The sequence below is a fragment of the Panthera onca genome, chromosome A1 (assembly GCF_046562875.1).
Source record: "Panthera onca isolate mPanOnc1 chromosome A1, mPanOnc1 haplotype 2, whole genome shotgun sequence".
Taxonomy (NCBI): Eukaryota; Metazoa; Chordata; class Mammalia; order Carnivora; family Felidae; genus Panthera; species Panthera onca.
This window is the reverse complement of record NC_138339.1, coordinates 147,899,293-147,912,757: the sequence shown is the minus strand read 5'-3', so window position 1 is coordinate 147,912,757 and position 13,465 is coordinate 147,899,293. Positions and strand designations below refer to the sequence as shown.

Genomic DNA, 13,465 nt, shown 5'->3' with positions numbered 1-13,465 from the left:
GGGGACAAAACAGAAGAGACTCATAAATATGGAGAACAAACTGAGGGTTACTGGAGAGGGTGTGGGAGGGGGGATGGGCTAAATGGGTAAGGGGCACTAAGGAATCTACACCTGAAATCATTGTTGCTCTATATGCTAACTAATTTGGATGTAAATTTTAAATAAAATAGAATAAAATAAAATAAAATAATAGGTTAATTTTAAAAAATAAGTTAAAAAAACACTGAAAAAAGATTTTCCCAGGTGTACGTAGTTACTAGTTGTGTGGTTTTTTTTTAATTGAAGTATAGTTGACATACAATATTATATTAGTTTCAGGTGTATAGCATAGTTAGTTGTGCAATGTTTATATAAGGAAGTAATCATGTCATTATAAATCTAGTCTGACTTATTTCATTTAGCATAATGCCATCTAGATCCATCCATGTCACAATTTTGTTTGTGGTTGAGTAATATTCCATGTATGTGTATACCACGTCTTTATCCATTCATCTATTGTTTCCATTTCTTGGACTATTGTAAATAATATTGAAATGAACATAGGAGTGTATATATCTTTTTTATTTAATGGGTTTTTTTTCCTTTGGATAAATACCCAGAAGTGGAATTGCTGGATAACATGGTAGTTGTATTTTTAATTTTTTGAGGAACCTTGTACTGTTTTCCACAGTGGCTGCTTCAGTTTACATTCCTACCAACAGAGCATAGGGTTCCCTTTTCTCAACATCCACACCAACACTTTTGTCTTTTTGATAATAGCCATTCTGACAGGTGTGAAGTGATATCTCATTGTGGTTTCGATTTGTATTTCCTTGATAATTAGTGACATCGAGCATCATTTCATGTGTCCGTTGGCCATCTATTTATCTTCTTCAGACATATGTCTATTCAGGTACTCTGCCCATTTTTAAATTGGATTGTTTGTTTCTCTGATATCGAGCTGTGTGAGTTCTTTATATATTTTGGATATTAATCCCTTATTGGTTATATTATTTGCAAGTATTGTCTCCCATTCAGTAGGTTCCTTTTCATTTTGTTCATGGTTCTCTTTACTGTGGAAAATGTTTTTAGTTTGATGGAGTCCCATTTGTTTATTTTTGCTTTTGTTGCCCTTGCCTGAGGAGACAAATCCAAAAAAATATTGCTAAGACCAGTGTCCAAGAGATGACTGCCTTTGTTGTCTTCCAAGAGTTTTCCAGTTTTCCAGCCTTAGACTTAGATCTTTAACCCATTTTGAGTTTATTTTTGTATATGGTATAAGAAAGTGGTGCAGTTTCATTCTTTTCCATGTAGTTGTTGAGTTTTCTGAACACCACTTATCGAAGAGACTGTCTTTTCCCCATTGCCTCCTTTATTGAAGATTAGTTGGCTATATAAGTGTGGGATTATTTCTGGGGTCTCTATTCTGTTCCATTTATCTGTGTATCTACATTTTATCTATGTGTTTGTGCCAGTCCCATGCTGTTTTGATTACTATAGCTTTGTAATATCGTTGGAAATCAGGGCATGAGATGCCTCCACCTCTGTTCTCTCTCAAGATTGCTTTGGCTATTTGAGGTTCCATACAAATTTTAGGATTATTTGTTCTTCTTCTGTGATAAATGATAGGGATTGCATTGAATCTGTTCATTGCTTTGTGTAGTATGTGCAATTTGACAATATTATTCTAATCCATGAATCTAATCTACAGTATATCCTTCCATTTATTGATATCATCTTCAATTTTAATTATCATTGTCTTATAGTCTTAGAGTACAGGTCTTTCACCTTCTTGGCTAACTTTGTTCCTAGATGTTTTATTCTTTTTGATGCAATTGTAAATGGGATTGTTTTCTTAATCTCTTTCTGAGAGTTCGTTATTAGTGTATAAAAGTGCAACAGATTTCTGTATATTAGTTTTGTATCCTGAAGCTTTACTGAATTCATTTATTATTTCTAAACTTATTTGGTGGAGTCTTTAGGGTTTTGTATATATAGTATGTCATTTGAAAATAGTGATAGTTTTACTTCTTTAATTTGGATGCCTTTTATTTCTTTCTGTTGTCTGATTGCTGTAGCTAGGACTTCTAACACTGTGTTCAGTGTAAGTGGCAAGAGTGGACATCCTTGTCTTGTTCCTGATTTTAGAGGAAAAGCTTTTAGTTTTCTCCCATTGAGTATGATGTTAGCCATGGGTTTGTCATATATGGCCTTTATTATGTTTGGGTATGTTTCCTCTATACCCACTTTTTGAGCACTTTTTATTCATCTGTTGAGGTCATCATATGATTTTTAATCTTTTTATTAATATGGTATATCATGTTGAATGATTTGTGGATATGGAACCATTCTTACATCCCTGGAATAAATCTTACTTGATCCTTTTGATCCTTGTAAGTATCTGTAATACTCTTCCTTGGATGTATTGTTGAAATCAGTTTGCTAATATTTTGTTGAGGATTTCTGCATCTATATTTATTGGGGATATGGGCCTGTAATTTTCCTTTTGTGTGTTATCTTTGTTTGGGTTTAATATCAAGGTAATGGTGGCCTTGTAGAATGAGTTTGGAAGCATTCCTTCCTCTTCACATTTTTGGAATACTTTGAGAATGATAGGTACTAACTCTTCTTTAAAATTTTTTTTTTTTTCAACGTTTATTTATTTTTGGGACAGAGAGAGACAGAGCATGAACGGGGGAGGGACAGAGAGAGAGGGAGACACAGAATCGGAAACAGGCTCCAGGCTCTGAGCCATCAGCCCAGAGCCTGACGCGGGGCTCGAACTCACGGACCGTGAGATCGTGACCTGGCTGAAGTCGGACGCTTAACCGACTGCGCCACCCAGGCGCCCCCTAACTCTTCTTTAAATGTTAGCATAAGTGTCCTATACTTTTGTTTGTTGGAAGTTTTTAAATTCAATTTTTGTTAGTAATTGGTCTGTTCAGATTGATCTTCTATTTTTGATTTAGTCTAGGAAGATTTTATGTTTCTAGAAATTTACCCATTTCTTCTAGTTTGGCACATTTTTTGGTATATAATTTTTTATAGTAGTCTCTTATAATCCTTTGTGTTTCTGTTATGTTGGTTGTAACTTTTCTTCCATTTCTGATTTTATTTATTCGAGTCCTCTCTTTTTTCCTTCATTAGTCCGACCAAAAATTTATCAATTTTGTTTCTCTTTTCAAAGAATCAGCTCTTGTCTCATTGGTCATTTCTATTGTTTTTTCTTTAGTTTCTATTTCATTTATGTGTGCTCTGATCTGTATCAGCTCCTCAGTCTTTCCTTGTTTTTCATGACCTTTACACTTCTGAAGAGTTCTGGTCAGGTATTTTGTACAATGCCTTTCAGTTTTGGGTTTTAGAAATTTTCTCATGGTTAGGCTATCATTATGGCTTTGGGGGAAGAATCCCACAGAGGTGGAGGACCCTTCTCATCATGTCATATAGGAAGCACACGATATCATTGTGACTTTGAATGATGTTAACTTTGATTACTTGGTTAAGGTAGTATCATGGTCAGGTTTCTGTATTTTAAAGTTACTGTTGTCCCTTTTCTGTACTGTGGTCTTCGGAAGTAGGTCACTAAGTCCAGCCGCCATGAAGGAGGGGGAAGAGGATTAACTTCCACCTTTTGGCAAGTTGGGATGGGAGAAGTATCTACATATAATACTTGGAGTTTTTCTGTAAGAAAAATGTACCCCTTCTCCCCCATTTATTTGTATATCCAATCATTTGTTTTTATTAGTATGGACTCATGTTTATTTACTTTATACTTTGGGTTATAATGCAGTACTACTTTATTTGTTGCTTGACTTGTTCTAGTGTTGGTCATTGGGAGCTCTTTCTTGTTGCCTGCTATGTCTCTTTGTCATGCTCCCATCTTTTTTTTTTTTTTTTTTTAGCTTTTCCTTACTTTATTATTTTTTTAATGTTTATTTTTGAGAGAGAGAGAGAGAGCGAGCGCACAAGCAGGAGAGGGAGAGAGAGGGAGACACAGAATCTGAAGCAGGCTCTAGGCTCTGAGCTGTCAGCACAGAGTCTGACGAAGGGCTCAAACCCACAAACTGTGAGATCATGACCTGAGCCAAAGTCGGTCGCTTAACCAACTGAGCCACCCAGGCGCCCCTTCCTTACTTTCTTATACCTCATGTCATGTCTGCTGACAATTTCAGGAAACTGCTCTTTCAACTAAATTCTAAAAGGTATTAAATGGCAGATTGCATATCAACATCAGTTATGGGAAGTCTGTATTGTGCTTGCTTAAAATAACTTGGCTTAAAAGCTATTTATTTTGTTTATACTCAAAGACCTAAGAAAGAATAAAAATAATGTCACATCCTTCTTGCCAGATATTTTCACAATACAGTAGTAGGGATCTGCCTACATATCACTGTATCTCACATTTAAAAATCAAGACACCTTGGGGCACCTGGGTGGCTCAGTTGGTTAAGTGTCTGACTTAAGCTCAGGTCTGATCTCACTGTTCGTGAGTTCGAGCCCCATGTTGGGCTCTGTACTGATAACTCAGAGCCTGGAATCTGCTTCAGATTCTGTGTCTCCTTCTCTCTCTCTGTGACCCTCTCCTGCTCACACTCTGTCTCTCTGTCTCTCTTTCAAAAGTAAATAAACATTAAAAAAAATTTTTTTAAAGCTTTAAAAATCAAGATAAGCCTGGACCAGTCGTTTTTGGCTGTCAACATGATATGCCTAAAGTTTAGAGCAAATAAAAGATGGCCTGTCTTGAAAATGGGTTTGGCAAGATACTGATTCTTTGTGGCTTGTGAAAAGTTAATATAGATAACTAGATTTATTAGGAATCAGAATTCATCAGTTAGGCCAAACTGGTTTTTAATATTCATGGGATAAAAGGACAAGGTCATCTACTGAAGGCCGATTGATGTTGTGAGAGACAAAGTCCATGTGAAGCTTAGTTTCTGGCCTCAAGCACAGGGAGACAAGATACTACATGCAGGACAGTAACAATCTTTATGAGGTTGCAATACCAGTGAAAGGCTTCAGCTCATAAGAGATAGTACCAGGCTCTCCTGGAAGGCTCCCTGGGCTGGCGTAGCCTTGGAGCAGACACTTGAAGCACAAGTTGTAGGGAGATGATCCCATGTCACTGGAAAACATCTCATATGCAATGGCCAGTGTCTGGGGAAATATGCTGGGAAGAGGGATAAGCCTCTCTTTCAACATTCACTGAGCTGAAGTCAACTACCCAAGTTGTTTCAATTGTTTGCAAAAAGCTGGCCCCTAGTGGCTAATTAGTGCTGGATGGAAGTTGCCTGTGAGGAAGGGGGATAGTGTCTGCTGGGAGTCCCACCTGCAGAGAAGAGGCCTTGGAGGGTGAATTCCCAAACACAGTCCTGATTTCCTGACTGCACCCAGGGTGGACTCTGCCAGCCTGGTCCTGCATCTGGTTCTATGGAGGAGAGGGCACTAGAGGCCCCAGATGATGCTGAGCTTTAATTTATGAGTTCAGAATTTCATGAGTTCATATCCTATGGGTGCCTCACATGCAAAAAACCACAATAAAGGCTGATTCTGCCCAGGCCCCTGGAGTAAACTCCTTTCACTGTCTCCCCTACAATCCCCTTATGTAGTCAGCCCGTGAAAAGCAATGCAGGGAGCCAGTGAAGATTCAGTAGAAGGTAGTCTACAGAAGTAGGAAGGTTAAAGTTCTGAGGCTCTGGTAAATTGACCAGCATATAACCTCTCATACCGTAGCCAGTCTGACCCAGACCAAGGCCTTTCCTCTTTCTGTTCACACCATGACGCTGACATTTTAGAGGATTCTTTTCCCCTTTAAGGCAAATTTGCTGTATGGTGAATGATGGCTTCTGCCCTAAGATGAATTGATGGGGACCATGTGGATACAGAGTGATCAGAGTCTGTACCATCTAGTACATTCACTGACTTCCCTCTGTCTTCATCCTCCTTCTCATACCCAACCTTTGACTGAAAGTTGAGGGAGAGAGGGACTGAGGAATAAAACCATACCCCAAAACATGGCTCTTTCCATTCAACCCTGATGCCTCTTTGGGTCCTAGAATTCAGTGAAATGTTTCCATGTTCCAGAGTAAATTTGTCAGTACTCTAGATCCCTAGATGTAAATTCTATTACTCTGATTTTTTTGTGTCTAGGAATGTCTGCTTTCCAGTTTCCCATTACACTTGCCTACCACATCATCAATGATTTTTCAATACATGATTATTTGGGATGAAGAAAAGGTCTACTAAGCATTGTAGGGGATATGCCCATGCATAATCTATGGTACTTTCTTGAATAAGTGCATTGTGTAATAACCGTATGAGACATGTATGCAGATAGATATGGGCAATGCAAAAAATATGATGAGCCTAAAATGGTCCTATAACCTTAAACACCAATGTTGGTCTGTTATATCTCGAACATTTGCACTAAACTACTTCTAAAGTCAAACTCCTAGTTCAGGAAGATACATCAGGTTTACCACATATAGTCAGGTTTCCATCAGCACCAACATACATTAGGAAGTTCACCTGCTATATCTGAGAAGCACTATATTGTGTGCTCCATAAATGTCTGTGGGATGTGATCAGTAAATGGGTTCAGGGAAATGCACAAATATTCCAGTCTTAAAAAAATCTGGGGAGTCTTCCAGCAGAGAATGAAGGAAGGAAAGAGAAGGAAAATAGGAGAGACAAGTCATGGAACAGATGAATATGTGAGTTGATGACAAAATTGTAGGTATAGCTTGAGGCCAAATCATGTTAGACATTTTATTTGAAGGTAATATTTGGATTTATCCTGGCCTCTTCAATATTTTATATAAGGACTGACTGAAAAATACCATCAGTGATTTAGGATGATCAGACAGATCCTGTGTGCAGGATAGATGTGTAGGGAGAAGCAGGAGGCAGTCAGATTTACCATAAGGCTGTTGCTGTGGTCAAGGTAAGAGTTGGTCACTGTTAGGACCAAGTCAGAAAGGAGCTGATGGTGAGAACAATGAGTACTGATTAGCACTCAGTCCTATCGGAGTTTGGGGATTGGAGATTGGAGGAGTTTGAGAAAGGAGAGAAGCAAGGGCAAGAAGGCCAGTGAGGGGAGGAATATTGAAGATTGGCCACTGGAGATTAGATGAGTGCCCTCTGGACACCAGGAAGGAGGAGGTGGGAAATTCCTTGTGGGTTCTGAGCCCTCAGGTGTAGAGTAGAAGAGGCTAGGACTCCTGGACACTTGGCCCCATGGAGTAGAACAAACTCTGGGCTTTGAATCAGAAATCCTGGGTCCCAATCCAAATTCTATAATTAATTCATATTTTCATGTCTCTAAGATGCTATAGTAACTCTGGACACTTCAGCATCAAGGGATCCTAATTCCCTTAGCCCATTTTTAAAAAGGGTTTATATATTTATTTTAAGAGAGACAGAGAGAGTGCAAGCAGAGGAGGGGCAGAGACACAGGGAGAGAGAGAATCCCAAGCAGGCTTCACACTGTCAGTACAATGGAGCCCGATGCAGGGCTCCATCCCACAAACCATGAGATCATGACTTGAGCCAAAATCAAGAGTCAGATGCTCAACTGACTGAGCCACCAAGGTGCCCCTTCCCTTAGACGATTTTGACTTGAAGGGATACCAAGAGTTCCATGAGGAAGTCTAGCTACTATCTAAAGTTTCCTGACTCCCATTCTGAGCAAAAAAGCACCAAAAATTTAGGATGGTAGTGAGGGAGAGTAGTGTACAGGTAGGGTTCTGAACTGTAAGAGGTTGGGAGATTGACTTGAGCCTAGGATAGAGGGAAAATTACCTAACTCAGTAACAACCAGTGACCCTGAGAGTCAACAGGATCATTCTGTAACCAACAATTACTAGTTGTACAGCCTTGGTAATGATAACATTTCTGTGACTCAGTAAATTGGGGATAATTTTAACATCTCCTAATGTGAAGCCAAGAGGGCATTGATTTAGAGCCAGCTCTAAAGTCCTCTGAAATTCCCAGACCATTGTGGTGGCCACTGTCTCATGGGGTTGCTGGAATCATCCCAAAACTATCCAAATATGTCTTGTCCTGAATTTTTGGTTGTTGGTAAAATGAGTGTTTAGAATGAGCCCTTTTTATAATTAACAAACTTAACAGTTTTAGGACTTACAAGCAACTATCGGCCTCATATTAAAAGCATGAGCATGATCATGTATCATTAATTGGAGGAATAGTCATGAGTGAGTTTATATCTATCTGGGACTCAGTTTCTCTGTTTATAAAATGAAACAATGTATAATAGCCAAAAATCTTCTAAACTCTAAAATTTTCTAGAATTTGAGATCAGTTTCCTTAAGGCTCCCTTCATATCACGATTTCTCAGACTGTAGATGAAGGGATTGACCAGGGGAGTCACCACTGTGAAGATGACAGTGGCCACCATGTCTTGGACTGAGTAGGAGGATGAAGGGCGCATATAGACCCCCAGGATTGCCCCATAGAAGAGGGACACCACAGTGAGGTGGGATCCACATGTGGACAGGGATTTCCTTATTCCATGGGCAGATGGCAACTTCAGTACATTAGAGAGGATATACACATATGAAATGATGATACATGTAAATGGTGTCAGAAATATCAGTCCACCCACAGTGAATACCATCAACTCATTGATAAAGGTATCAGAACAAGACAGCTTTAGAACTGCATAGGGGTCACAGAAAAAGTGATGCACAGTATTGTTGAAAGAAAAGGTGAGTCGGACCATGAGAAGAGTGTGTAGGAGAGCATGCAGGTTTGTAATGACCCAAGAGACCACCACCAGAAGGATACAGAGTTTGGGCTTCATGATCATGCTGTAGTGGAGTGGGCAACAGATGGCTACATAACGGTCATAGGCCATCACACTCAGAAGGAACCCATCCATGTTGATGAAAGTGATGAAGAAGTAGATCTGGGTCATGCATTCCACATAAGAGATAGACTTGCTTCCCAGTATGTGATTCAGCAGCATCTTGGGGGTTGTGACTGATGAAAAGCAGATGTCAATGCAGGAGAGGTTAGCCAAGAAGAAGTACATGGGGGTATGGAGATGACTGTCACAGCTGATGGCTAGGATGATGAGAATGTTCCCAATGATGGTGACCAGGTACATCCACAAGAACAGCCCAAAGAGAATCTCTTCCTGCTTTGACTGCCCAGAGAGTCCCAGGAGAAGGAATTCTGTGACCGTAGTCTGGTTGTCTCTATCCATGTCTGCAGGGGAGAAAATATCATCATAGGGTTAGATCATATGTCAACATTTGAGCAAATATATTTTGGAACCACTTTTCCATTTGGTTGAGAATTACCTAAAGCTGAATAGTCTTTTTGACACTTTACTATTACAGGTTTACAGAAAAACCCTGGTTAATTTAAGAGTGTTTAATTACCAGTGGCTATAGTTTTATTTATTCTACTCTTATTTACTGAGTACCATATACAGATACTTTCATGTATGGTTATTTAGCCTCATCTAATAATTGAGATATTTTATTTCACTTAACATATAAAACAACTGTGGCTCAGGGCAGTTAAGTGATATTTCCAAATTCATGAGACAAGTTAGATATCCAAATTGGGTGAAATGCTTTTTTCTGTATGGTCTTTTTTGATTCGCTAACCATTTATTGTAGTATTACAAACCTGCAAATGTTATCTGTGGCATTTATATTTTCCCAAATTATGGAAAATTTGTTGGTTTTGAAAGACCTAGTTGGTGGTTTGTCCCTAAAATTTTAGCTGCTTTTAAGTTGACCTAAGCATAGATCATAGCTGTTGGGAAGGCTGACTTAAGCACACTGTTCAGGTTGCTGTGTGAAACATTCATCTGATTTCTGATAGAAGAACAAAGACATATATTTTTGAAAGTGATACACTCATGTGTGTATATATGTGTGTGTGTGTGTGTGTGTGTGTGTGTGTGTGTGTGTGTGTATAACCTTGGATGGTGAGTAATTTGTTCTGTGAGTGTTCTGCAAGACAAGCAAACATTTCTAATAAATTTTAACTTAATAAAGGAGCAATGTCTTGCAATACAAGTAGTGCGTAAAGCCAAATGTCACATGATCACAACTGAGCCAATGGTTCTTGAAATTCGCTTTGATATATGAGTGCTTTGGAATATAAGCATGTTTCTGAAATGATTTATGCTCGCAAACCAAGGTTTTACTGTGTGTATATATATGTATACACACACACACAATAATTTAGTCAGATTATTTTTGCTATTGGACAAAAGGGATTTACTGATTGGTAAAGCATACCAATCACATACAAATTCATGTGGTACCTCCAGCAGATAATCCCCGCACTAAGAAATCATTATAGGGAGGGAGGAGTCAAGTAAGGCACTGTGAATGAAATGTCCCTGGAAGAATTTATGGTATTGGAATAGTGAAGGAGAGGGAGTGCATTTGTTAGTCCTGAGAACAAAGGCTTGAGGCAAAGGGAAGAAAGAGAGGCACGAACTGCTTTGTGATATGACTTGATGGCTAGGCCAGAGGATGTTGTAGGGAATATTCCTAGGAATTGGTTGTAGGATATATATAAAATGGAAAATCTCCATAGTGAGGTGCCTGCCACTGAGATTTCAATCCATAAAATCAAGGGAAAAGTGCTGAGACTGGAGGTTGTTTTTTACCTGGACTATTTCCCAGGACACAGGTAGGTAAAAGAGTACTAGACAGAAGCTCGAAGATGCTCCAGAAGGAACCTGGTTAATGTGGATTGGAGACGTTGAGGGGTGAGGGAGACCCGTCATCAAGAAGACAAGAGACTGGCTGGCCAGCGGGTGTGAATATTCTGGTCTCAAAGACAGATAGTTTCCCATAATGGAAACAGAGGAGAAGATAAAAAAGAGGGATAATAGGATATCAAATGAGATTCTTCCTGTCATCTTTGAATTGCTACAAAGGCCAAATAGTGAGTAAAACAAGCTCAGAGTATCCCATGCTTCCTTGTTGTAGAGTTTCCCACTTCCAGCATTGGGAGTGTAGGTTACATCCAAAAAAAAAAAGAAGAAGAATTTCCCAGTTTAAACCTTCAAATTGAGACTCCCCAGGAAACCAGCCACATTTTAGTAGTCACCCACTGAATTCCTCTTACTATGAGTGGATATAGTGGGAGGAGGTAAGGTAGAGAGTAGGGGCAGCATGGGAGGGTCTTGAATGTCTGCCAGAAGAGTCTCTGTTGTGGGGAGGAAGGGGCAGCTCTTGGCCTGAGCTTCTGGACAGGATTTTTAGGAGCCTGCAGTCACTGACCCTAGCGCCACTAACCTGAGCTGTCTCCTTCGTCTCCCACTGCTGCTTTTCCACATCCTCCTTGGAAACGTGCCTGCTCAGTCCTGCAATGGGCAGCACGTCCTGAAAAGGGAAAGGCTTGCATGTGTCAAACCAGGACACATGCCCCCTTTGAACTTGGTCAGGTGCAGAGGGATTTCGTGTATCTGCTTATCTGCGTGTTTGTGTGCACGTGAATCTGTTGTTGGAGGTCCCATGCCCTCACCTGCTTTTCCAGCCCTTCTTACTTGGCTGTTCTCTGCTGCTGTGAGATGTGGTCATGGTACCGCCATCTCCACTGGCTCCTTGCTTGACGCTGGATGATACAAAAGTGTCAGCCAGGGCTGAGGACTGAAGAATCTTTGTTGCTCTCCTAGGTCTGGTGTGGATGATTGGGAACAAACAAGCAGATCTTCCTTCCCTGGAGATTAGGACTTTCTTAGGGATCAGGGCAGAAATAGCTGCCAAGGTTGGGTGTCCCCAGGGTGGATTCCCCACAGAGACACACATTTTAAGTGTTTGTTTTTCATATTCTGTCCAGACACAAAAAATAGGAATGAGAGAGACTGGAATCTTGTTCAAATACTTGTTACACAATTTTGGATACTCACATCCTCCTTTCTTAGTCTGTTGTCTGTCTAGGAAATCAGTGACAGGAAGAGTGGGAGGTATGCTTTGTGATGATCAAATACATAATATACATAAACATTTAACCAATTAAGAAACTGTATGAAAAATGTAACAACCACCATAACAGAAAAAGTCAAAAACTCTTAAAAATACAAGAAAAAATTTACTAAATTACACTTTTATTAAAATACTTTATTATGCCTTTCTCAAAACTTAATGATTCTAGTAGGCAAAAATCATGTTAATCAGAGATTTGAATTACCAAATTTAAAGTATGATCTAGTAATTTTAAATAAGTATATATACACATATGCACAATTACACATACATAACATTTTTATATTAATTATATATAAATAATTCCCTAAACCCAGGGAATATTAACTATTATTGAATATCTTATTGGTTATAAGAAAATTTGGGCACCTGGGTGGCTCAGTCAGTTAAGTGTCCGACTTCGGCTCAGGTCATGATCTCACAGTTTGTGGGTTCGAGCCCCATGTCAGGCTGTGTGCTGACTCTCAGAGCCTGGAGCCTGCTTTGGATTCTGTGTCTCCCTCTCTTTCTGCCCCTCTCCTGCTCATTCTCTGTCTCTCTCTGTCTCTCAAAAATAAATAAATGTTAAAAAATTAAAATAAAACTCTTAAAAATTTTCTGAAATCTAAACTTTGGAGACCACATTCTCTGGTCATAAAATAATAAAATTAGAACTCAACAAATATAATACAGAAAGAAAATGAGTTTTTGCTTGATTATTTAAATTTAAGTATACTTTATATAGAGTAAAAATAATCTATTTTAGAGTACAGTTCTGCAAGTTTTTGACAAGTGCATCTAGTGTTGTGACCACCATGATAATCAAAATACCAAACGGTTTGGGGCGCCTGGGTGGCTCTGTCGGTTGGGCATCTGACTTCAGCTCAGGTCATGATCTCACAGTTTGTGAGTTCGAGCCCCACATTGGGCTCTGTGCTGACTGCCTGGAGCCTGCTTCAGATTCTGTGTCCCCTCTCTCTACCTGCCCCTCCCCTGCTCATGCCCTGTCTCTCTCTCTCTTGAAAATAAATAAACATTAAAATTAAAAAAAAATACCAAACGGTTTAATCATCCTTCAAAATTGCCTTGTGTCCCTTTGTAGGTAACCCCTACCCAAACTCCAGCCCCCAGCAATCATGATATAAGTATATCAATATTGCTGTTCATTTTCCTGTTAAGTAATATTTAATTGTTTTGATGTACCAGCATTTGTTAATCCATTCATTAGTTCAAGGACATTTGCACTGTTTTCTGTTTGATGGATTATGAATAAAGCCACTATAGTTGTTTGTATACAGGGTTTTCTGAACATAACTTTTTATTTTACTTAAATAGATATCTAGGAGTATTGTAGACTGAATGTTTACGTCCCCCAAATTCATATGTTGGAGCCCTAACCCCACTGTAGCTGTATTTGGGGGCAGGGGGGTGTGTGTCTAAGCGAGTACTTAAGGTTAAATGAGGTCACAAGAGTACAGCCCTGTTTTTTTCAAAAAATGTTTTAATGTTTATTTATTTTTGAGAGAGAGAGA

The 13,465-nt window shown here is 39.2% G+C and overlaps 1 protein-coding gene across 1 annotated transcript; it reads right to left on the bottom strand.

Annotated features, from left to right (window-relative positions):
- Window positions 1-8,269: 8,269 nt before the first annotated feature.
- LOC144615707 (olfactory receptor 1f45-like) lies at window positions 8,270-11,549 on the bottom strand. Its single transcript, XM_078443046.2, has 3 exons — window positions 11,516-11,549; window positions 11,265-11,351; window positions 8,270-9,204 (listed from the first exon to the last, which is right to left on the bottom strand). The coding sequence occupies exons 1-3, from the start codon at window positions 11,547-11,549 to the stop codon at window positions 8,270-8,272; spliced, it is 1,056 nt and encodes a 351-aa protein (XP_078299172.1).
- Between the last annotated feature and the right edge of the window lie 1,916 nt (window positions 11,550-13,465).

Excerpts from the sequence above, each read along its gene's own strand:
- LOC144615707 (XM_078443046.2), bottom strand. The coding sequence starts at position 11,549 with ATGACCACATCTCACAGCAGCAGAGAACAGCCAA. Across the intron at positions 11,352-11,515 it reads CAGCAGCAGAGAACAGCCAA|GACGTGCTGCCCATTGCAGG; the intron begins GTAAGAAGGGCT and ends TTCCCTTTTCAG. Across the intron at positions 9,205-11,264 it reads AGACGAAGGAGACAGCTCAG|ACATGGATAGAGACAACCAG; the intron begins GTTAGTGGCGCT and ends TCTCCCCTGCAG.